Source organism: Leucoraja erinacea, unplaced genomic scaffold (assembly GCF_028641065.1).
Source record: "Leucoraja erinacea ecotype New England unplaced genomic scaffold, Leri_hhj_1 Leri_1036S, whole genome shotgun sequence".
In the NCBI taxonomy this organism is placed as follows: domain Eukaryota; kingdom Metazoa; phylum Chordata; class Chondrichthyes; order Rajiformes; family Rajidae; genus Leucoraja; species Leucoraja erinaceus.
The window spans coordinates 10,407-35,452 of NW_026575271.1; the positions used below are offsets into that span (position 1 = coordinate 10,407).

The window sequence follows — 25,046 nt, forward strand, 5'->3', positions numbered from 1 at the left end:
GAGTGTGTTTGTTTGTGTGTTATCCATGTTCTCCAGAGGGTCCAATGAAGTCACCTGACCATGTTACTCCAGCAGACTGCCGATGTTTTCTCTCTTCACCTCGCCGAGTTAGAAAAGCACTTCACACAGAGAGTTTTGAATCTCTGGAACTCGTCACAGGGTGGTTGGGGCAGTTTTCATTGGCTATATTTAAGAGGGAGTTGGATGTGGCCCTTGTGGCTAAAGGGATCAGGGGGTATTGAGAGAAGGCAGGTACGGATACTGAGTTGGATGATCAGCCATGATCATACTGAATGGCGGTGCAGGCTCGGAGGGCCGAATGGCCTATTCCTGCACCTATTTTCTATGTTTCTATGTATCTATGGTAAGATTTGTACAGCAAACCTGAACTACACCCTGACAAAAGTTGCAATATTCCACACGCAAAGGCAGACGAGGCACCATTAGTTGCATTAATCCCGTGCAGAGGCATGGATCAGCACTTGTAACTCGTGTACCTGAGGAGATTCTCCATTGATGGTATCCAGGATGCTTCTTTGGTACTTTTGATATTCGTTCATCTTCATTTCGATAGAAGCCGTGATGGTGGACCAGTCCACGCGGACATCCTGAGTTGTCGTGTTTCTATAATGAAAACGTGAACAGTGGTTTTATTCATTTCCATCCAGAAGCTTCAAATAATTACAATTTCGGGAGGCGCGGTGGAGTTGCTGCCTTACAGCGCCAGAGGTGCGGGGTCGATCCCGACTACGGGTGCTGTCTGTACGGAGTTTGTACGTTCTCCCCGTGACCGCATGGGTTTTCTTTGTGTGCTCCAGTTTCCTCCCACACTCCAAAGACGTGCAGGTTTGCAGGTTAATTGGATTGGTATAATTGTAAATTGTCGCTAGTGTGTGCAGCATAGCATTAATGTGCGGGGATCACTGGTCGGCGTGGGCTGAAGGGCCTGTCCCCACACTGCATCTCTAAACTAAACTAAATTACAAATGATTAATGCCACACTGTTACCATCTGTAAAATCTATATTGTTTTTCTGGTGACTGGAGATTTCCTGGGGCCAATCTTCATGTTCATTAGTACTAGGAGCAGAATTAGGTCATTCGGCCCATTAAGTCTACTACACCATTCAATTATGACTGATCTATCTCTCCCTCCTAACACCATTCTCCTGCCTTCTCCACATAACCTCCGAAACTCCTTAAGAATACGGACTAAGCCATTTAGAACGGAGACGAGGAAACACTTTTTCTCACAGAGTTGTGAGTCTGTGGAATTCTCTGCCTCAGAGGGCAGTGGAAGCCAGTTCTCTGGATGTTTTCAAGAGAGAGCTAGATAGGGCTCTTAAAAATAGCAGTCAGGGGATATGGGGAGAAGGTAGGAACGGGGTACTGATTGGGGATGATCAGCCATGATCACATTGAATGGCGGTGCTGGCTCAAAGGGCCAAATGGACTACTCCTGCACCTATTGTCTATTGAAACCCGCGCTAATCAAGAATCTATCTATCTCAGCCTTAAAAATATCCATTGACGGCCTCCACAGTCTTCTGTGGCAATGAATTCCATAGATTCACCACCCTCTAACTAAAGAAATTCCTCCTCATCTCCTTCTTAAAGGAACATCCTTTAATTCTGAGGCTATGACCTCTGGTCCTAGACTATCCTACTGGCGGAAAGGTCCCCCTCATCCTTCTAAATTCCAGCAAGTACAGGCCCAGTGCCAACTAACGCTCATCGTTTGTTAAGCCACTCATTCCTTGGATCATTCGTGGGGGCTGAGGTGGATAACTTGGGACCCGGCGTGGGGAAGCCGTGGAGAGACCAAAGAGGGACACGCGTTGTGGACGGAGAATGGGATGAGCACTTTTTTGTAACTTTGTCAGCACCTACAGTGCACTCAGAAAGTATTCAGACCCCTTCACGTTTTCCACATTTTGTTACGTTACAGCCTTATTCTAAAATGGATTAAATTCTTTTTTTAATCGTCAATCTACACATAATACCCTATAATAAAAAAGCGAAAACAGGTGTTTAGAAATTTTTGCAAAGTAATTAAAAATATCACATTACATAAGTATTCAGACCCTTGTAGCAGATGCGGAGTTGTCCGTTAAAGAATGAGGCAGACAAGAAGTATGTCCGAAATACTGTTTTTTAATTCTACACTAATTCTCCTCACTCACCAACAATTGTGCGAGTGCGATTAACCCTTAATATAATGCCTAGAGGCACCCATGACCCCTACCTCTCATCACCGGGACATGTGACCCCCCCCCCCCCCCATGTACATGCGTGGCCCATCACACAGTGCCGCCACACCCTTTGCTCAGTACTTTGTTGAGGCACCTTTGGCAGCGATTACAGCCTCAAGTCTTCTTGGGTATGACGCTACAAGCTTGCACAGCTATTTTCTGGTCCCTCCAGAGATGTTCGATCGGATTCAAGTCCGGGCTGGGCTCTGGCTGGGCCACTCAAGGATATTCACAGACTTACCCAAAGCCTCTCCTGCGTTGTCTTGGCTGTGTACTTAGGGTCGTTGTCCTGTTGGAAGGTGAACAGGTCCAGAACGCTCTGGAGCAGGTTTTCATCAAGGATCTCTCTGTACTTAGCTCCGTTCATCTTTCCCTCGATCCTGAACAGTTTCCCAGTTCCTGCCACTGAAAAACATCCCCACAGCATGATGCTGCCACCACCATGCTTCACCGTAGGTATGGTATTGGCCAGGTGATGAGCGGTGCCTGGTTTCCTCCAGACGTGACGCTTGGCATTCAGGCCAAAGAGAATCTTGGTTTCATCAGACCAGAGAATCATGTTTCTCATGCCTTTTGGCAAACTCCAAGTGGGCTGTCAATGTGCCTTTTACTGAGGAGTGGCTTCTGTCCGGCCACTCTACCATAAAGGCCTCATTGGTGGAGTGCTGCAGATATAGTTGTCCTTCCGGAAGGTTCTCCCATTTCCACAGAGGAACTCTGGAGATCTGTCAGAGTGACAATAGACAATAGGTGCAGGAGTAGGCCATTCGGCCATTTGAGCCAGCACCACAATTCAGTGGTGATCAAAGAAAGGATATATCCGGAAGTGGCGGCGCTGTTGAACGGCTGCGGCTGGTCTGCAGTCCATCTGTCTTTACTTTTTTGGGGGTTTTTTTGTCTTGTTTTAGTCAAATTTTAGTTATTAGGTTGTGTTATGTGTGAGGGGGGGGTGCTGAAACATGGTTTTCTGTCTCTCCCTTCGGGGGAATGCGACTGTTTCTGTCGTATCCCCCCTTCTCTGCCTCCGTCTGTGCTGAGGCCTAATGGCGGAGCTGTTGGCCTCCAACTTCAACCAACCTCGAGGCTCCGGAAGCAGAACCAGAATTCGTAGCTGTTCCGGCGTTCCAGTGGCAGCGGCACGACTCTAGGCTGAGACGGCGCTCTGGTGAGGGGGGCCCGGCTCGGGGCTGAGACGGTGCTCCAGTGAGGGCGGCCCGACGCGGGGCTGAGACGGTGCTCTGGTGAGGGCGGCCCGCCTCGGGGCTAAGACGGCGCTCCCGTGAGGGCGGCCCGACTCGGGGCTAAAACGGCGCTCCCGTGAGGGCGACCCGACTCGGGGCTGAGACGGTGCTCCAGTGGCTGAGCCGGCGTTCCGGTGGCGGCGACCTGAATCCGGGGCTCGGCCGCAGGCCAGTGGACGACATAGTCGGGAGCTCGCAGGTCACAGGCTGATGCCTGTTTTCCAGAGCTCATGTGTCCGCTGGACTGGAGGGCGGCAGCTTCAAGATACAAGATAGATACAAGATACAAGATACATTTAATTGTCATTTGGACCCCTTGAGGTCCAAACGAAATGCCGTTTCTGCAGCCATACATTACAAACAAATAGACCCAAGACATAACATAATTTACATAAACATCCATCACATTGCTGTGATGGAAGGCCAAATAAACTTATCTCTCCACTGCACTCTCCCCCCACCCCCGATGTCAGAGTCAAAGTCAAAGCCCCCAGCTGGCGATGGCGATTGTCCCGCGGCCATTAAAGCCACGCCAGGTGGTGTGAGGTCGCACACCGGGTCTTGGTGTTAAGAGCCCCTGGCGTGCGCTCGCAGAGTCCCGCGGCCATTCCAAGCCGCGCGGGGCGGTGATGTCAGGCCCCGCTCCAGGAGCTCTTCGACCCCACAACTCGGGCGGGGGAAGTCGCCGTTGCGAGAGCCCTGAAAAAGCAGTCTCCCTCCAGGGACCCGCGGGCTCCCGGTGCCGCCGTCCACAGACCTGCAGTTGAAGCCTCCGACTCTCCGGTCGGGCCGCAGCAGCAGCAGCAGCAGCAGCAGCGCTCCTCCACCGCTCCACCCGCTCCGGACTCGGCCAGCTCCGCGACGGTGTGGTGAGTCGTCGGCACCAGAGTCCCCGGTCTCTTCCTGTTGGAGGCCGCTCCTCATTGCAGCCCCAACGAGAACGGAGACCCGACGAGAAAAGGTCGGGTCTCCCGTGCAGGGAGAGATTTAAAAAGTTTCCCCCCCTCCCTCCCACCCCACCCCCACCCCCCCACACACACACCCCACAAAAAAAATAACAAAAACTACATAAAAACATAGACAGAAAATAATAAAACGCGGATGGGCTGCAGAGGCCGCTGCTGACGAAAGTCGCGCCGCCCGCCGAAAGCTTCTATCACCCCGGGCCACGGAGCTTGAACCGGCCCGATCGCGGAGCTCCGTTGAGCCGCGGGACTGATTATCATCGCCCGGTGGGGTAACAACATATTGCCTCAGCGCAGAGGGAGAATGAGGAGGGAAGAGACAGTAACTTTAAGACTTTTGCCTCCATCACAGTGAGGAGGTGCCTGGTGAACTCACTGTGGTGGATGTTAATTTGTGTTTATTGTGTGTTTTGTTGTTTATTATTATGGCTGCAGGCAACAACATTTCGTTCGGACTGAAAGGTCTGAATGACAAATAAAGGATCTAATCTAATCTAATAAAACAATGTGATCTTGGTCACCTCCCTGACCAAGGCCCTTCTTCCCCAATTGGTCAGTTTAGCCGGGCGGCCAGCTCTAAGAAGAGTCCTGGTGGTTCCAAAGCTCTTCCATTTAAGGATGTCGGAGGCCACTGTGCTCTTCGTGACCTGCAATGCTGCAGAAATTGTTTTATACCCATCCCCAGATCTGTGTCTCGACACAATCCTGTCTCAGAGATCTACAGACAATTCCTTCTTCTTCATGGCTTGGTATTTTGCTCTGACATGCATTGTCAACTGTGGGACCTTATATAGACAGGTATGTGCCTTTCCAAATCATGTCCAATCAATTTAATTTACCACTGGTGGACTCCAATCAAGTTGTAGAAACATCTCAAAGATAATCAATGGAAACAGGATGAATTTGAGCTCAATTGTGAGTGTCATAGCAAAGAGTCTGAATACTTATGTAAATATGATATTTCAATTATTTCTTTTTAATTTGTAAATATTTACTAAACACCTGTTTTCGCTTCTTCATTCTGGGGTATTGTGTGTAGATTGATGATAAAAAAAATTTTTTAATCCATTCTAAAATAAGGCCGTAACATAACAAAATGTGGAAAAAGTGAAGGGGTCTGAATACTTTATGAATGCACTGCATGTGACAATTCTATTGTGCACTTTGTACACAAAACAAAGCATTCACATTACCTAGCAACAGGTTGAAAGGATTGACTTTGATTCAAAGAGCCTATTTGACCTAAATTGTAGAGCCAATCGTGCCTGAAATACAAAAGAATGAAAAGAGTTAGTTAGAATGAATATGAAAATTTTCCCAGACAGTGGTTTACAGAAATCAAAGTTTTTAACTCGCTGTAAACCCTTCATCATATTAATTTTAAATTTCCGACTCTCAACCTTTTTGCTAAAATTCAATGAGAGAGCAGAAAAGATTTACGAGAATATTGCCAGGACTTGAGGGCCTGAGCTATAGGGGGAGATTGAGCAGGCTAGGACTTTATTCATAGGTTCATAAGTTATAGTGTTTCCCCTAATCAGCTGCTTCCCTGGTGTACATCACCCCATCACCTCTATACTGACCATCTCCCCCTGGGGGTGGGAGCTTGCAACCTTCACGTGGTCCACCCTGTTTCGACTGATGCAATCAACCTGGCGTGCACGAACATTACAAACAGGTCTACCCATGACCTACAACTTTAGGCTGTGCAAATAGAAGAAGATCTCCCCTCGACACTCTTGCTCCTGTGTTTGCCTCTACAGATGCTGCTCGACTCAATGAGTTCCTGAGTCATAGGACAAGTCATGGAGTCATACAGCCCTTTGGCCCAACTTACCCATGCCGACCAAGATGCCCCATCCCCACTGGTACCACCTGCCTGCGTTTAGCCCTCTAAACCTGACCTATCCATGTACACGTCCAAGTGTCCTTTATTGTTATTATAACTGCCTCAACTAACTCCCTTGCCCACTCGTTCCATACATCACCCACCCACTGAGTGAAAAGTTGCCTCACAGTTTCCTATTATATATTTTACCGTAACCTCTGGTTCTCGATTCCCCTCCTCTGGGCAAGAGATTTTGTGCGTCCACCTGATCTATGCCATTCATGATTTTTTACAAGATTTCTATAAGATCATCCCTCATCCTCCTGCGCTCCAAAAAATAACGTCCCAGCCTACTCAACCCCAGACCCTCGAGTCCCAACAACATCCATGTAAATCCTTTATTTCCTAGTTAATGACAGCAGTTTTCACAGCGTTTCGTACTTTCTACGATACGATACGATAGAACTTTATTTAAAGAGGCAGACTGATCTGCCAAGTCAATAAAACACAAAATACATGAAACATGAAATTAAAGTGACGAGTGGAAAAGATTGGGGATGTGCAAAAATTGGGATGGTGGTGGGGGGAAATGGGGGGGGGAGGGGAGTCAGTCTACTCCACACAGAAGGGGGAAGGAATTGGACAGTTTGATAACCAGAGGGAAGAAGGATCTCCTGTGGCGTTCTGTGCTGCATCTTGGTGGAACCAGTCTGTTGCTGAAGGTGCTCCTCGGGTTGACCGGTGTGTCACGGAGGGGGTGAGCTGTATTGTCCAGGATGCTTCGCAGTTTGAGGAGTGGATATCCGCCCCTCCAAGACCAACCTCCCATTTTTCCAACTCCACCCCCCCCAGTCTTGACATCCTTAAGGACCATGGAATGATTTGTGATAATACTCACATCGCCCCCTCACTCGTGTTAGTCTGGTTGTAGTATGGATCGAATACCTCATTGTATGAATCCATGTAGTTCAGAAACGCAGCGGCGTTTGGGTACGGTGTGATATTGCCAGGCTGTGAGCATCTAAAACCATAGATAGAAACCAAATTAACTCTTCCAGGCAGTGACTTTCAGAAAACAGTTGATTAGTATGGGTATCAGGGGTTATGGGGAGAATGCAGGAGATGGGTTGAGAGGGAAAGATAGATCAGCCATGATCGAATCGTGGAGGAGACTAATTCCCGGGATGGCGGCACTGTCATATGCTGAGATAGTGGAACAGCTGGGCTTGTACACTCTGGAGTTTAGAAGGATGAGAGGATTCTCATTGAAACATATAAGATTTTTAAGGGCTTGGACACGCTAGAGGCAGGAAACATGTTCCCGATGTTGGGGGAGTACAGAACCAGGGGCCACAGTTTAAGAATAAGGAGTAAGCCATTTAGAATGGAGATGAGTCAACACTTTTTCTCACAGAGAGTGGTGAGTCTGTGGAATTCTCTGCCTCAGAGGGCGGTGGAGGCAGGTTCTCTGATTGTTTTCAAGAGAGCTAGATAGGACTTAAAAATAGCAGAGTCGGGGATATGGGGAGAAGGCAGGAACGGGGTACTGATTGGGGATGATCAGCCATGATCACATTGAATGGCGGTGCTGGCTCGAAGGGCCAAATGGCCTACTACTGCACCTATTGTCTATAACTTACAAACATATTTAGATATGTATAAATTGTATGAATATTGACTTCTCTAACTTCAAATAACCCTTGCTCTCCTTCTCTCTCCGTCCTTCCCAGTCTCTGACCAGTCTGAGTGTCTCCCTGATTATATTTTGTCTGTTATGTTGTCAACTTCCCCTAGCTAACAATGTTCTACATTTTCCTTGATGCTTATCTCTTTTGATCTCTCATTTTGACACCTTTCCATTCCTTATCCCAGTGTCTCCCTCTCCCCTGACTCTCAGTCTGAAGGGTCTCGACTCGAAACTCACTGATTCCTTCTATCCAGAGATGTTGCCTGTCCCGTTGAGTTACTCCAGCATTTTGTGTAACATATTTTTCAACTTTCCTTTTAATCCTTTAACTAATTATTAACCTTGTTATAAACCCTTTAGATTAGGGAAATGGGTTTCAGCCTGTTTGGGGAGCATAGTAATAATAATAATACATTTTATTTATGGGCGCCTTTCAAGAGTCTCAAGGACACCTTACAAAAATTTAGCATGTAGAGGAAAAACATATAAGGGGAATTAAATAAATAGTAGAGACATGACTAGTACACAAAGTAAAGACAGAATTCAATACAAAACACAATATGAGGCAATTAATGCACAGATGAAAAGGGAGGGGGACGTGGGGCTAAGGATAGGCAGAGGTGAAGAGATGGGTCTTGAGGCGGGACTGGAAGATGGTGAGGGACACGGAATTGCGGATCAGTTGGGGGAGGGAGTTTCAGAGCCTGGGAGCTGCCCTGGAGAAGGCTGTCCCCAAAACTGCGGAGGTTGGACTTGAGGATGGAGAAGAGACCGGCTGATGTGGATCTGAGGGACCGTGAGGGTTGGTAGGGGGAGAGGTGGTCAGTGAGATATGGGGGGGTCAGATGGTGGTGGAGGGCTTTGTAGGTGAGGATCAGGATTTTGTAGTTGATCCGGTGGGAGATGGGAAGCCAGTGAAGTTGTTTGAGGACTGGAGTGATGGGATGCCAGGATTTGGTGTGGGTGATGAGTCGGGCGGCTGCGTTCTGGACCAGTTGGAGTCGGTTGATGTAGGTGGAGCTGATGCCAAGGAGACGTGAGTTGCAGTAGTCCAGTCGGGAGGAGATGAAGGCATGGATGAGTCTTTCAGCAGCGGGAGGGTCTGAGTTTGGCGATGTTGTGGAGATGAAAGAAGGAGGTTTTAATGACATGGCGGATGTGAGGCTCAAGGGAGAGGGTGGAATCAAAGATCACGCCAAGTTTGCAGAGTTGTAGAGCTGCTGCCTCACAGCATCAGAGACCCAGGTTCGATCCTGATCTTGGGTCGTGAGACTGTTTGGAGTTTTCACATTCTCCTCACGCATCCCAATAATGTGTGAGTTTAGAGGTTATTTGGCTTCTGTAATTTGAGAAGTGTGTTGGGAGTGGATGAGAAAGTGGGATAACATAGCACTAGTGTGAATGGGTCACAAAATCCATGCTGACTATTGATCATCCCGTTCATGGTAATTCTATGTTATCCCATGTTCTCATCCACTCCCTGCACTCTAGGGACAACTTAGTGGGCCAATTATCCCACAAACCCGCACGTCGGCGGGCTGGTGCAGACCCGGTGAGCCAAAGGCCCTGTTTCATCGCTGTATCTATGAAGTAAAGTAAAGCTGATCTTAAAGTCTCAGCGTCACACAAAGTCTTTTTCACCCAGAGAGTTGTGAGTCTGTGGAATTCTCTGCTTCAGAGGGCGGTGGAGGCCGGTTCTCTGGATAGTTTCAAGAGAGAGCTAGATAGGGCTCTGAAAAATAGCGGAGTCAGGGGATATGGGGAGAAGGCAGGAACGGGGTACTGATTGGGGATGATCAGCCATGATCACATTGAATGGCGGTGCTGGGTCGAATGGCCGAATGGCCTACTCCTGCACCTATTGTCTATTATGGTAGAGTTAGCAGCATCGAAACTGGCTCTTCGGCCCACCATGTCCATGCCGACCAAGTTGACACTCTGTGCTTATCCAGTTTACCCAAGTTTGACCCATTTCCCTCTAAACCCTTCCTATCACTGTATCTGCCCAAATCAGGAATAAATCTTGTTCAATTTAGATAGGTGATTTGAAGTGATATGATGAGTTTGAGTTTAGTTAGCTGAGAGATACAGTGCAGAAACCGGCCCTTTGGCCCACCGTGTCCATGCTGACCCGCAATCCCCGCACATTATCACTATTCCACCCACATTAGGGACATTTTACATTTACACCACGCCATTTAACCTACAAACCTGGACATCTTTGGAGTTTCGGAGGAAACCGAAGTTCACAGAAAATACCCATGCAGGTCACGGGGAGAACGTACAAACTCCGTACAGACAGCACCATTAGGCGTTCAAATCCGGGTCTCTGGAGCTGCGAGGCAGCAGCAACTACCGCTGAGCCACCATGCCACCCCTTCCGTCAAGGTGGTTAGTGATGTTACCAACAGGATTCCATGCTTCAACCAGTCTCCTTCCCTGAATTCCTTTCCCGTTTAATGTATATTCCCAATGGGACCAAGTCTTGTTCACTTCGGACTTACCTCGCAAGGAGTTGCTTCACGTCCTGTTAATAAAAGTAAAAAAAGCGGTCAATACATATTTAAATTAAAATAGTTTATAGATTACAGGGGCAGAATTAAGCCAATTGGCCCATCACGTCTACTCTGCCATTCAATCATTCCCTCTCAACCCCATTCTCCTGCCTTCGCCCCATAACCCCTGACACCCGTACAAATCAATAAACCATAGAATAAATAGAAATATAAACCTTCTGAATAATGAACGGCCTGGATAGAGTGGATGTAGAGAAATGTTTCCAGTAGTGGGAGAGTCGAAGACCAGAGAGCACAGCCTCAGAATAAAAGGAGTTTTGTTGGACAGAGGGTGGAGAATCTGTAGAATTAATTGCCACAGACGGCTGTGGAGGCCAAGTCATTGGGTATTTTTAAAGCAGAGATTGATAAGATTCTTGGGCATCAAACGTCGCGGGGAAAAGGCAGGAGAATGGAGGTGAGAAGGAAAAATGGATCAGGCATGATTAAATAACGGTACGGTCATAATGAACCGAATGGCCATATTCTACTTCTATGTCTTATGATCTTATCAAGAGTGCACCAAAAGTGCTTTTGCTTCAGTGAAGAATCACAAATATGCAGGTCCTTCAGCCCATTGACTGTCAAGCACTCATTTACACTAAATACATTTTATTCTCCACATATTTTCATCAACTCCCCACAGCTTCCACCACTTATAGCAACACACGACGGTTCGGTTGAGGTTTATTATTGTCACGTGTGACGAGGTACAGTGAAAAGCTTTGTACTGCATGCTATCTGAACAGCTCAGATATACCATCCATAGATAAAATCAAGTCAAACTCAAATACAATAGGTAGAGCAAAGGGGAAGATACAGAGTGCAGAATTTAGTTCTCGGCATTGTAGTGCATCAGTTCCAGAGACAAAGTCTAATTTCCTCAGTAGGGCAATTTTTCCAGTAATCATTGAACCCCTTATGGCCTTTATATAAGAACTGATACAAATTTTAAAATAGAGACTTTAGAGATAAAGCGTGAAAACAGACCCTTCGGCCCACCAAGTCCGTGCTGACCAGCGCTCACCCCATACACTAGCACTATCCTACACACACTAGAGACAATGTACATTTATACCAAGCCAATTAACCTACAAACCTGTACGCGTTTGTAATGTGGGGGGAATATACTGCAGTAACTGTGTGCTTGAACCAGTACCTGAATAAAAGAGAGAGCATCCTTCTGATCATGGTCTTGGGATTCCTTTTCCATTAGTTGAAGTTTTTTCATCTTTCCTACCAACGAGTTGGATTCGCTCTTGATGCGGGAGAGCACTCGGTGTTCCTCATCATCGATCATCTTCAGTACAGTCTTCTCATCTTCTTCCAATTGCTTCCTCCATCCGGAGAACTCAGTCGACAGTTTTTTCTTCATCTCCTTGATGTCTCTCTGAAAATTCAACCAACACAAACAATTGTTTTTTCTTTGCAAGTTTTGATGCAGCTAACACCACACCCAAGGGGAGAGCCAGCCCCTGCTCACAAACTGACCAGCCAGTCCTGATCATAGACTCAATGGACACATGGAGAACCCTGTCCAAGGTCAACCCGTGGAAAGCAGTTGGACCCGACAACATCCCAGGATGGGTGCTCAAGGAATGTGCAGATGAGTTAGCAGATGTACTAACAAACATCTTCAACATCTCACTTAGTCAAGCCATTGTCCCCACATGCCTCAAAACTTCCACAATAATCCCAATAGCAAAGAAATCAGTTGTGGCCTGCCTAAATGATTACCGCCCTGTCGCCCTATCCCCCATAATAATGAAGTGCTTTGAATGCCTGGTTAAACCTCACATTACTGCCAGCCTCCCCTCGCCATTAGACCCCCTTCAGTTCGCCTATCACCCCAAACGTTCTAGATACAGGGCTCGAAATTAACGGATGCCCGGGTGCCACAGACCACTCAAAGCGCCGCCGGGCAACCTAAACACCGAGCCATTTTGCCCAGCTTGGCAACCAATTACTGGTTTGTACCGAAGATAGACATAAAAAACTGGAGTAACTCCGCGGGTCAGGCAGCATCTCTGGAGAAAAGGAACGCGACGTTTTGTGTCGGTGGTGACGGCTGTATTGCGTGGGAAAGATACTAGGTGCGGGGTGAGGAAGGGGCGCAGCGAATGACGGGCCCAGAACAGCGGCAGCAGCGGCCCCATCTCCTCCTCCTCCCACCCCCGCCCGCCCTGATAAGGCTTGCAAACCCGCTAACGGCGCTATAAAAAAAAAACCCGCACGCCGAGACCGGGAGGAGGGAGGGAGGGGGAGGACTTGGCGTGCGGGAGGGTTATTTTTTAAAGCGGTTATCGCCGTTAACAGGTTTGCAAGCAGGAGGAGGAGGAGATGGAGTGGCTGTGCGGGACCCATCATTCGCTCCCACACTTCTGAAGCAGCAGCATCAAAGACACTATAGGTATTCAAAATAAATAATAAAATAAATAGCTATCGGATCTTTGAGCTGCCCTGCTCGGCCCCGCACCTTGAATGGCGGAGGAGGGAGGCGGTGGCGAGGAGTTCCTAACGGCCAAGGCAGCGGGGCGATGTTGTCCGAGGAGCGCTGACCCTCCTTCCTCCCCACCTCGCCCCCCTTCTCACTCTCTCTCTCTCTCTCTCTTGTACGCCCCCTCCGCCCCCCCCCTCCCCTTATCCTGGCACGTCTCCTCTCCCTCCCGCACTGATCCCCATTCCCGCCTCTATTCAGTCCTCACTGAGATCCCCTGTGCTCCCCTCCCCCAATCTATTCATCCTGCGCTGATCACCCTATCCACCTCGCATTAATTCTCCTGCTACCCCCCCCCCCCCCCCCCCCCCATCCATCCTACACTGGTTTCCCAATTCACCCTGTACTTACCCTTTTCCCATCATCCATCGCTCTTCTCCTCCATCCATCCAGCACTTCTCCTCCATCCATCCCGTACTGACCCACCCTCCATTTACCTTGCACCTTCTCCTCATTCATCCTGTAGTGATCTCCCATTCATCCTGCAGACCCTCTGATCCACAGTACTGACCCCCCCCCCCCCCATCCATCCTGCGCTGATCTCCTCCCCCCCCCCCCCATCCATCCTGTACTGATCCTCCCATTCAAGAAGAATGGGGGGAACAGTCTGAAGAAGTGTCTCGACCCGAAACGTTGCCTATTTCCTTCGCTCCATAGATGCTGCCTCACCCGCTGTTTCTCCAGCACTTTTGTCTACCGCCATCCATCCCGTACTGAACCCCCCCGTTCAACACCACTGACATCCCCTGTGCTCTCCCCTCACAATTTTACCTACTCCAACCAACACGTACTAGTTCACCTGCCTCAATCCATCCATTCTGCACCAATTGCCTTCTAATTCCCCCCCCCCCCCCCCCCCGCCATCTACCCACCCCGCACTGATTCACACACACCCCCCTCCCTGATCCTATTGTCCTCGAAATGTCTTCAGAACGAACATTGACTATGTTTGATAACGGAATGCAATCAAATGCGTTTTAATTCCCAATGTTATTATTTGTTTTAATCCATAAAATCCATGGATTCATTAAATTGTGAACACGTGAAGCATTAAACCGCAGTGTTCGATTGTCACTGCTACCGTTGACATGTTATTACAGAATTCATTTTAACAGCAAATCAATGCTCTTAATATGGAGTATCAGTACTGTAGTTATTTAATGAGCAACATTCACAACTATACGGACGCATATATGTTACCATTGTCCAGGATTTATTGACACAGGTTGATCATACGCTAAATAATCCAACCACTTTTTTGTTTGTAAGTGGAAAGAACTAATAGAAATTGCATTAATTGCAAGTGTAAAAAGAGTTGAGATACTGTCTTATAATTTCACTGCATGTCATTGTGGGATATATCATGTCTTGATTGGTGAATGTTTAGTTTGTGACTTTATTTGAAGCAGAAATAATATGTGAATGCTTCATTGAGTATAATTCCGACTGGTAACTACGCACTTCGTCCGAGCACATTATCGCACGTGTCATGCAAGCCATCTTAATTGACCACCTAAACTGTCATTTGGCAACCTAAAAAGCTGCCAAGGTTGCCCGGCTGGCAATAGGGAAAAAAAGTTAAGCGATAGCCCTGAGATGCCATCTCTACTACGCTGCACACAGTACTCACTCATCTGGAAAACAAACACCTACGCCAGAATCCTGTACATTTACTTCAGCTCAGCCTTTAACACCATCATCCCACAGAGACTTGTGGAGAAACTATCCCTTCTGGGCCTCAACACCACCCTGTGTCACTGGATCCTGGACTTTCTGACAGAGAGACCGCAGTCAGTCCGTGTTGGCAAGAACACCTCAGGCTCGATCACGCTGAGCACCGGCTCCCCTCAAGGCTGTGTGCTCAGCCCGCTGTTGTTCAAACTGCCCACACATGACTGTGCTGCTAGATTCAGGGACAACAGGATTATTAAATTTGCAGATGACACCACAGTGGTGGGACTCATAGTGGAGAGGATGAAACAATATACAGGGAGGAAGTGAAACAACTAGTGGACTGGTGCAGCAACAACAATTTAGAATTGAATGTGGACAAAATAAAGGAGATGATTGTCGACTTCAGGAGGTCGCAGCCCAAACACACACCCCTCAACATCAGTGGCACCACAGTGGAGAGAGTGGAGAGCATAAAGTTCCTCGGAGTGCAAATCACAGACAGTCTCACCTGGTCCAGGAACATCACTGGGATTGTCAAACGGGCCCATCAGCGACTGCACTACCTGAGGAAACTCAAACAGGTCTCACTTCCCACCAACATCCTCAGGACTTTTTATAGGGTCACGGTGGAGTCACGTACTGCATGAACACGTGGTACTCCAACTGTAACTGCTCAGACAGGAAATCTCTGCAGAGGGTAGTGAGGGGAGCAGAGAGGATCATTGGCGTCTCCCTACCCTCGGTACAAGAACTGTTCCAGAGCCGCTGCCTGAAAAAAGCACTGAGCTAAGGAAAGGACAGACTGCACCCCTTCCACACACATCTAGATCTCCTGCCATCAGGAAAGAGATACCGCAGCATCAAAGCCCGGACAACCAGACTGCTAAACAGCTTCCTTCCACAGGCTGTGCGGCTGCTAAACAGTCACCTCCTGATTCTGCTGCTTTTGCACTGACAATTTAATAACTGGCACTGAGTAATAACTCTGGCACTGGCTCAGGCCACTGGACATTTTATTACTGGTTTTTTTTACTTGTATTTTAATGTTGCTTTTTTTTACCTGCACTTTTTAAACTATTCGTACTGTTTTTATCAGGAACAGGATTGTTTTTTTATCGTTTTTATTTATGCGTGAATTGTTTAAGTTTTTATGTGCGATGCTCCGGTATTCCCTGGAAAATGTCTTCTCATTTTGCACTGTACAATTGTTGCTTTGCATGATGACAAATAAAAGGATGATGATGATTTCAGTTTAGTTTAGTTAAGTTTAGTTTAGAGCTACAGCGCAAACAGGCCCTTCAGCCCACCGAGTCCGCACCCACCACCTATACCCACACATTAACACTATCCTAGCACACACTAGGAACAATTTATGTAAATCCTGGCCAAAATAAAGCAGAGGATTCATGCATCCACAAGGCCTTTTTGTCATTTCTGCATAAGAAGCCACAGGGATTGTAAATAATGTTGCAAGACAGTTATGTTGATTGGCTAAAGTGTTAAGCCCTGGCAGATTTCTTTTGTGTTCCAGGGTAAATGTTGCATTATTCAGTTAACTAGCTTCCTTCCAGAAGCTTCTGTAAGAAACATTGTTTCAGGCTCTCTGTAATTGGGTTGGGGAACTGTCAATAATGTATTGATATAATTGATATGTATGATTGGATTGTAAGGGGAACCACCAATCTCAAGGTTCGTGGATCTTTAAAAGGTAGCCCCCATTTTAGATCGGTGTCAATCTTCTGGAAGGGCGCTTGGGACCGCGTGACCTTTTGGGCAGTGTCTGCTTGCACAAGGCTGAAAGGCTTGGCCAGGCAGAGACAAAGATTGAACTCGCCGTGATTTAGGTATCATATAGGAGAATTTGTGTTCATTCTAAATTTGATTAGTTGGTCCAGTGCTTGAGTCAGTGTTTTTACTGAACTAGACCTGGGGGGGGAAGCTTTAGGAGCGTATTTACATTTACATTTATACCAAGACAAATAACCTGCAATCCTGTATGTCTTTGGAGCGTGGGAGGAAATTGGAGCACCCGGAGATAACCACAGTCACAGGGAGAATGTACAAACTCCGTACAAACAGCACCCATTGTCAGGATTGAACCCGGGTCTCTGGTGCTGTAAGGCAGCAACGGTACCGCTGTGCCACCGTGTCCCCCATAATGACACTGCGAGCAGTTCTCTTAAGTTAAAGAACAAATAAGAGGCGGCACAGTGGCAGAGTTGCTGCCTTACAGCTTGCAGAGTTGGAGACCTTGGTTCAATCCCGACTATAGGTACTGTCTATTCGGAGTTAGTACGTTCTCACCATGACCTGTGTGGCTTTTCTCCGAGATCTTCGGTTTCATCCTACATTCCAAAGACATACACGTTTGTAGGTTAGTTGGTTTGGTGTATGTGTAAATTGTCCCTAGTGTGTGTAGGATAGTGTAAATGTGTGGAGATCGCTGGTCGGTGCAGACTCAGTGGGCTGATGGGCTAGTTTCCACGGTGTATCTCTAAACTAAACTAAAAACTAAAGATCAGGGAATTGAGGAAATGAATTGTACACCTCCATGATCATGGTTTAACTGGGATCATAGACACAAAATGCTGATGTAACTCAACGGGGTAAGCAGCACCTCTGGAGAGAAGGAATGGTCGAGACCCTTCAGAATCAGAATCAGAATCAGAATGCTTTATTGTCATTGCATGTGTCTTTTTTAAACCCTTCTTTGGGAACCAATGGGTCACCTATTCCTTTCCTGCAGAGATGCTGCCTGACCCACTGAGTAACAGCTTGATGTAAACCAGCATCTGCAGTTTTTTCCTAAATATAATATGGAGATAATTGGGAATCGGTATCTCTGTTTCAAGCGGACAGGTCCATGGTTATGAGACAGGCCCTCTCCCAGTGCACTTACATGTAATATTTCTTACCTTTATTTCACGTTCTTGTTGCTTTAGGCTCAGCTGTTTCCTTGTGCAATCATCCTGATGTTCATAAAGATTCCTGACCTCGCTCTGGAGTTTCCACTGGAACAACAGCGGAAATGTTTCAGGAAGAGACACAAGAAGCAGGAGATATATTGACTCCATTTACATTTCAGGCTGCCTCGATAAGGGCAGCAGCATAGAAACATAGAAATTAGGTGCAGGAGTAGGCCATTCGGCCCTTCGAGCCTGCACCGCCATTCAATATGATCATGGCTGATCATCCAACTCAGTATCCCGTACCTGCCTTCTCTCCATACCCTCTGATCCCCTTGGCCACAAGGGCCACATCTAACTCCCTCTTAAATATAGCCAATGAACTGGCCTCAACTACCCTCTGTGACAGAGAGTTCCAGAGATTCACCACTCTCTGTGTGAAAAAAGTTCTCCTCATCTCGGTTCTAAAGGATTTCCCCCTTATCCTTAAGCTGTGACCCCTTGTCCTGGGCTCCCCAACATCGGGAACAATCTTCCTGCATCTAGCCTGTCCAACCCCTTAAGAATTTTGTAAGTTTCTATAAGATCCCCTCTCAATCTCCTAAATTCTAGAGAGTATAAACCAAGTCTATCCAGTCTTTCTTCATAAGACAGTCCTGACATCCCAGGAATCAGTCTGGTGAACCTTCTCTGCACTCCCTCTATGGCAATAATGTCCTTCCTCAGATTTGGAGACCAAAACTGCACGCAATACTCCAGGTGTGGTCTCACCAAGACCCTGTTCAACTGCAGTAGAACCTCCCTGCTCCTATACTCAAATCCTCTTGCTATGAAAGCCAACATACCATTTGCTTTCTTTACTGCCTGCTGCACCTGCATGCCTACCTTCAATGACTGGTGTACCATGACACCCAGGTCGCGCTGTATCTCCCCCTTTCCCAATCGGCCACCATTTAGATAATAATCTGCTTTCCCGTTTTTGCCACCAAAATGGATAACCTCACATTTATCCACATTATACTGCATCTGCCAAACATTTGCCCACTCACCCAGCCTATCCAAGTCACCTTGCAGTCTCCTAGCATCCTCCTCACACCTAACACTGCCCCCCAGCTTAGTGTCATCCGCAAACTTGGAGATATTGCCTTCAATTCCCTCATCCAGATCATTAATATATATTGTAAATAGCTGGGGTCCCAGTACTGAGCCTTGCGGTACCCCACTAGTCACTGCCTGCCATTGTGAAAAGGACCCGTTTACTCCTACTCTTTGCTTCCTGTTTGCCAGCCAGTTCTCTATCCACATTAATACTGAACCCCCAATGCCATGTGCTTTAAGTTTGTATACTAATCTCTTATGTGGGACCTTGTTGAAAGCCTTCTGGAAGTCCAGATACACCACATCCACTGGTTCTCCCCTATCCACGTTACTAGTTACATCCTCGAAAAATTCTATAAGATTCGTCAGACATGATTTACCTTTCGTAAATCCATGCTGACTTTGTCCAATGATTTCACCACTTTCCAAATGTGCTGCTATCCCATCTTTAATAACTGACTCTAGCAGTTTCCCCACTACCGATGTTAGACTAACTGGTCTGTAATTCCCCGTTTTCTCTCTCCCTCCCTTCTTAAAAAGTGGGGTTACGTTTGCTACCCGCCAATCCTCTGGAACTACTCCAGAATCTAAAGAGTTTTGAAAGATTATTACTAATGCATCCACTATTTCTGGAGCTACTTCCTTAAGTACTCTGGGATGCAGCCTATCTGGCCCTGGGGATTTATCGGCCTTTAATCCATTCAATTTACCCAACACCACTTCCCGACTAACCTGGATTTCACTCAATTCCTCCACCTCCTTTGACTCGCGGGCCCCTGCTATTTCCGGCAGATCATTTATGTCTTCCTTAGTGAAGACGGAACCAAAGTAGTTATTCAATTGGTCCGCCATATCCTGGTTCCCCATGATCAACTCACCTGTTTCTGACTGCAAGGGACCTACATTTGTTTTAACTAATCTCTTTCTTTTCACATATCTATAAAAACTTTTGCAGTCAGTTTTCAGATTCAGATTCAGATTCAATTTTAATTGTCATTGTCAGTGTACAGTACAGAGACAACGAAATGCATTGTTATTATGTTCCCTGCTAGTTTTCTTTCATAATCCATTTTTCCTTTCCTAATTAAGCCCTTCGTCCTCCTCTGCTGGTCTCTGAATTTCTCCCAGTGCTCCGGTATGCTGCTTTTTTCTGGCTAGTTTGTACGCATCATCCTTTGCTTTGATACTATCCCTGATTTCCCTTGTTATCCATGGATGTACTACCTTCCCTGATTTATTCTTTTGCCAAACTGGGATGAACAATTTTTGTAGTTCATCCATGCAGTCTTTAAATGCCTTCCATTGCATATCCACCGTCAACCCTTTTAGAATTAATTGCCAGTCAATCTTGGCCAATTCACGTCTCATACCCTCAAAGTTACCTTTCTTTAAGTTCAAAACCATTGTTTCTGAATTAACAATGTCACTCTCCATCCTAATGAAGAACTCAACCATATTATGGTCACTCTTGCCCAAGGGGCCACGCACAACAAGACTACTAACTAACCCTTCCTCATTACTCAATACCCAGTCTAAAATAGCCTAATCAAGGATGAGTCGCACCCCGGCCACTCCCACTTCTCCCCTCTCCCATCAGGCACGAGCTACAGACGTGTGAAAACGTAGTTTAGTTTAGTGTATTGTCACATGCATTGAGGTACAGTGAAAAGCTACAGTGGATAACGCACACCTCCAGATTCGGGCGCAGTTTCTTCCCAGCTGTTATCAGGCAACTGAACTATCCTACCACAAGTAGAGAGCAGTCAAATCAAGTCAAGTCAACTTTATTTGTCACACACACATTCAAGTTGTACAGTGAAATGAAAGTGGCAATGCCTGCGAGATTGTGCAAAACAACAGAACAGAACAAAACCAGTATTTACATTTAAAGGAAAAAAGACACAACAGTAATTACTCCCCAATGAGATAAGAGTTTACAGTCCTAATGGCCTGTGGGAAGAAACTCCGTCTCGTCCTCTCTGTTTTCACAGCGTGACAGCGGAGGTGCTTGCATGACCGTAGCAGCTGGAACAGTCCGTTGCTGGGGTGGTAGGGGTCATTCATGATCTTGCTGGCTCTGGATCTGCACATCCTGGTGTATGTCCTGCAAAGGGGGAGGGGGGAATATAGTTCCCATAGTGCATACTACTCTCTGCAGAGCCTTCCTGTCCTGGCCAGCGCTGTTGCCAAACCAGATCGATTTCTTCTTAACTTTTAACTCACTTAACTCTTAACTTTTTTTCACTGTTGCCAGCCGGGCAACCTAAGCAGCTTTTTAGGTTGCCGAATGACAGTTTAGGTGGTCATTTAAGATCATCTTTATATGAACAGAAACATTATATTTGTGAGAAGTTGTGGAACTTTTCTGCTTGATATTTAAACCATTTCCTGAAAAGCAAAGGACAGCTATTCAAATACATGTAAAAGTCACTTGCTGCAACATCCTCCTCATCAGACTTGGTCTTCGCCTATGTCAGGGCCTCCTTGCCATCATCCCTTCTACATGTCACAAGCTGATGCCTGGCCGGGGATCAAGGTCCTTGATGTTATTGGCATGCAGCATTATGAGGAGCTGGTCCGTCACCTGGTCATCCTGGGTTCAGAATGGGAGGACCCACCACTCACCACATATTCCAATCTCCCCCCCCCCCCCCCCATCTGCTTTCCGCAAAGACCGCTCCCTCCGTAACTCCCTGGTCAATTCTTCCCTCCCTCCCGCACCACCACCTCCCCGGGCACTTTCCCTTGCAACCGCAAAAGATGCTACATTTGTCGCTTTACCTTCCCCCTCGATTCCATTCAAGGGCCCAAGCAGTCGTTCCATGAGCGACAGAGGTTCACCTGCATCTCCTCCAACCTCATCAATTGCATCCGCTGCTGTAGATGTCAGCTGATCTACATCGATGTGACCAAGCGTAGGCTTGGCAATCGTTTCGTCGAACAGCTCCGCATTAACCAACCTGATCTCCCGGTGGCTCAGCACTTCAACTCCCGCTCCCATTCCAAATCCGATCTCTCTGTCCTGGGCCTCCTCCATGGCCAGAGTAAGCACCACCGGAAATTGGAGGAGCAGCGCCTCATATTCCGCTTGGGCAGTCTGCACCCTAGCGGCATAAACATTGAATTCTCCAATTTCCGTTAGCTCTTACGGTCTCCTCCCCCTCTCAGCTCTCCTTTAGCCCTCAGGCTCCTCCTCTTCCTTTTTCCTTTCATCTCCCCACCCTACATCAGTCTGAAGAATAGTTTCAGCCCAAAACGTTGCCTATTTCCTTCGCTCCATAGATGCTGCTGCACCCGCTGAGTTTCTCCAGCACATTTGTCTACCTTTGCAAGTATTTTGTTCAGTTTTGGTTACCTAGTTTTGCGACAGGAAGGATGTTATTAAACTGCAGAGAAGATTTATGAGGGTGTTGCCAGGGCTTGAGGGCCTGAGATTGGGCAGGCTAGTACTTTATTACTGGAGCGCAGGAGGCTGAGGGTTGATCTAGATATGTATAAAATCATGAATTGATAGTGTGAGGGTGAACGTACAGTGTGGTGGAATCAAGAACTAGTAAATATATGTGTTGAAGGTGAGAGGGGAAAGGTTGAATAGGAAGCTGAGGGCAACTTTTTCACTCAGAGGATGGTGTATATATTGACAAGCTTCCAGTGGAGGACGTTGAGACAGATACTATAACAATGTTTAAAGGGCACCTGGACAGGTACATGAATAGGAAAGTTTTAGTGGGATGTGAACCAAATATGGACAAATGGAACTAGATTAAATGGGGCATTTTGGTCAGATGGTTTGTGTCTATCTTCAGTGTAAACCAGTGTTGCTTTTCACAAATAAAATCACAATAACCATTTATACTTTGACGACCACTTGGTGGCTCTGACATCCAGCATCATGAAGTGCTTCGAGACGCTGGTCATGGCACACATCATACATCAGTCACCTCGACAAACTTGATCCACTAAATTCACCAACTGGCAGAACAGAGCCATGACAGATGCCATCTCCCAGAACCTCAACTCATCCCTGGAATATCTGGATAATTATTTTAGTTAATTTTGTTTAGTTTATGTAAGTTAGTTTAGTTTATTATCACGTGCACCGATGTACAGTGCAAAGCTTTTTGTTGCATGCTACCCAGTCAGCGGAAAGACTATTTATGATTACAATCAAGCCGTCCACAGTGTAGATACAGGATAAAGGGAATAAAGTTCAGTGCAAGATAAAGTCCAATTAAAGATAGTCTGAGGGTCTCCAATGAGGTAGATGGGAAGTCAGCACCACTCTCTAGTTGGTGATAGGATGGTTCAGTTGCCTGATGACAGCTGGGAAGAAACTGTCCCTGAATCTGGAGGTGTGCGTTTTCACACTTCTGTACCTCTTGCCTTATGGGAGAGGGGAGGAGGGAGTGACCGGAGTGAGGCAAGGACATCTATGTCCGGTCTTCTTGATTGACTATAGCTTGACCTCTAACACGATAATCCCAACCAAACTCTTCTTCAAACTCAGACAACCCTTGTAATCTTTCCAAACTTTATGAAAGTCCCATCAGATCTGAGGATGAGCCCGGTGGATCATTTACTGGAGGCACCAACTCCACAAGAACTTTGCTCACCTTGATTTTGGACTTTGCCTGCTCCAGAGTCAATAGTGAGTGCGATTTGTGTTTCCCGATGACAGTGCAGGACATACACACACACTCCTGGTCCTGCTCGCAGTAGAACTCAATGATCTTCTTATGAGTTGGGCACTGCCTGGTGGTGAAGTCGGCAATGGGCTCGATCAGCCCGTGGTCCTTGTAGACCTGCTTGGTCAGATGCGGCTGCAGATGGTGGGAGCAGAAGGAGGTTTCACATTTGAGGCACGTCTTCACAGCCGGGGATGGGCTGTCGATACAGTACTCACACATCACGGGACTGGGCCGGGCAGCAGGGGCAGTGGGCTTGCTCTGGCTGTACTTCTCCACGATGTTCCGCAGAGTGTGGTTCTTCACCAGGCTGGGCCTGGGGTTGAAGTTTCTGCGACATTGAGGACAGTTGACCCCAAACCTGGTCACTGAATGGTCCCAGGCATCGCCGATACATTTGGCACAGAAACTGTGCTGGCAGGGCAGTGCCACAGGGTCCTGGTACAAGCCCAGACACACCGCACAGGTCAATTCTTCCGTCAAGCCTGCAGCCGCCATTCTGCCTCGCCCCAACAGTGCAGAGCAAAGATACAGAGCCTGGTCCGAAAGGAAGAACGTGGATTCCAGGAAATCACTTACTTTCAGTTTCAATGTTTGTCTCGAAGTTAACCCCTCGAGTTCTACGCTTGCCCAGCCAAGTTACATATTGAAGAGAGACACAGAGTGCTGGAGTATCTCAGCAGGTCAGGCAGCATCTCTGCAGAGGAGGAAAGGGTGACCGTTCAGGTCAAGACCCTTCTTCAGACAGTTACACGTAGACATCCACAAAATCAATGCTGAGTTTTGTCATTTGGGAACTTTATTTTCTCCAAGCTTCGTGAGTGCAGGTTGAGGAAGGAACTGCAGATGCTGGTTTATACTGAAGATAGACACAACGTGCTAGGGTTTGAGGCAGCCATTGTTGCAACATTTAAGAAATGTTTAGACAGGTATGTATGTGGATAGGTCAGAGAGCCAAGCGTAGGCGGGTTGGACTAGTATAGATGGGACATGTTTGTCGCTGTCGGCAAGTTGGGCCGAAGGGCCTGTTTTGTATGACTCCATGGCTCTATGAGTAACTCAATGGGTCAGGCAGCATCTGTAGAAGAAAATAACAGTTGACGTTTCGCGTTGGAATCAGTGATGGAAATGGGGGGGGGGGGGTACGGAGGAGGATGGCGTTCCCCTACTTTTCAGTTTCAAGTTTCCATCCTGTGCGTTTATCCTGCGCTACTTAATCCAAAGGCGAGCAAACACGCGGACAGACGGACAAAAACAACGATCATAGAGCGGAATAGATGACATTTCGGGTCGAGACCCTTCTTCAGTCAGGGTAAAGGGGAACAAGAGATATAGACGGTACTAAGGACAAATGAATGGAAGATATGCCTATATCTCCCGTTTCCCTTTCTTGTGCATGTGCATGGTTAGAAATGTTTAGATCAGGGGTGTTACATATTTAGATCAGGGGTGTTAAATATTTAGATCAGGGGTGTTAAATATTTAGATCAGGGGTGTTAAAGGTTTAGATCAAGGGTGTCAAACTACCGGCCCTCGAATGGGTCCAATCCGGCCCGTGGGATGATTTTTGGAAGCAAAGGTTTCTTGACGAACATTCATTATGTGTGAGATTCAAAAATCACAAATTATCTTGAGACAAATTCAGACAAAGAAGTGTTT

At 47.0% G+C, this 25,046-nt stretch overlaps 1 protein-coding gene across 1 annotated transcript; it reads right to left on the reverse strand.

The window, feature by feature from the left end:
• Nucleotides 1–282: 282 nt before the first annotated feature.
• Nucleotides 283–24,202, reverse strand: LOC129715153 (E3 ubiquitin/ISG15 ligase TRIM25-like). The gene is made up of 7 exons (XM_055665019.1): nt 23,316–24,202; nt 17,614–17,709; nt 11,687–11,917; nt 10,477–10,499; nt 7,184–7,306; nt 5,651–5,722; nt 283–624 (listed from the first exon to the last, which is right to left on the reverse strand). The coding sequence occupies exons 1-7, from the start codon at nt 23,883–23,885 to the stop codon at nt 453–455; spliced, it is 1,287 nt and encodes a 428-aa protein (XP_055520994.1). The 5' UTR covers nt 23,886–24,202; the 3' UTR covers nt 283–452.
• Nucleotides 24,203–25,046: the final 844 nt, after the last annotated feature.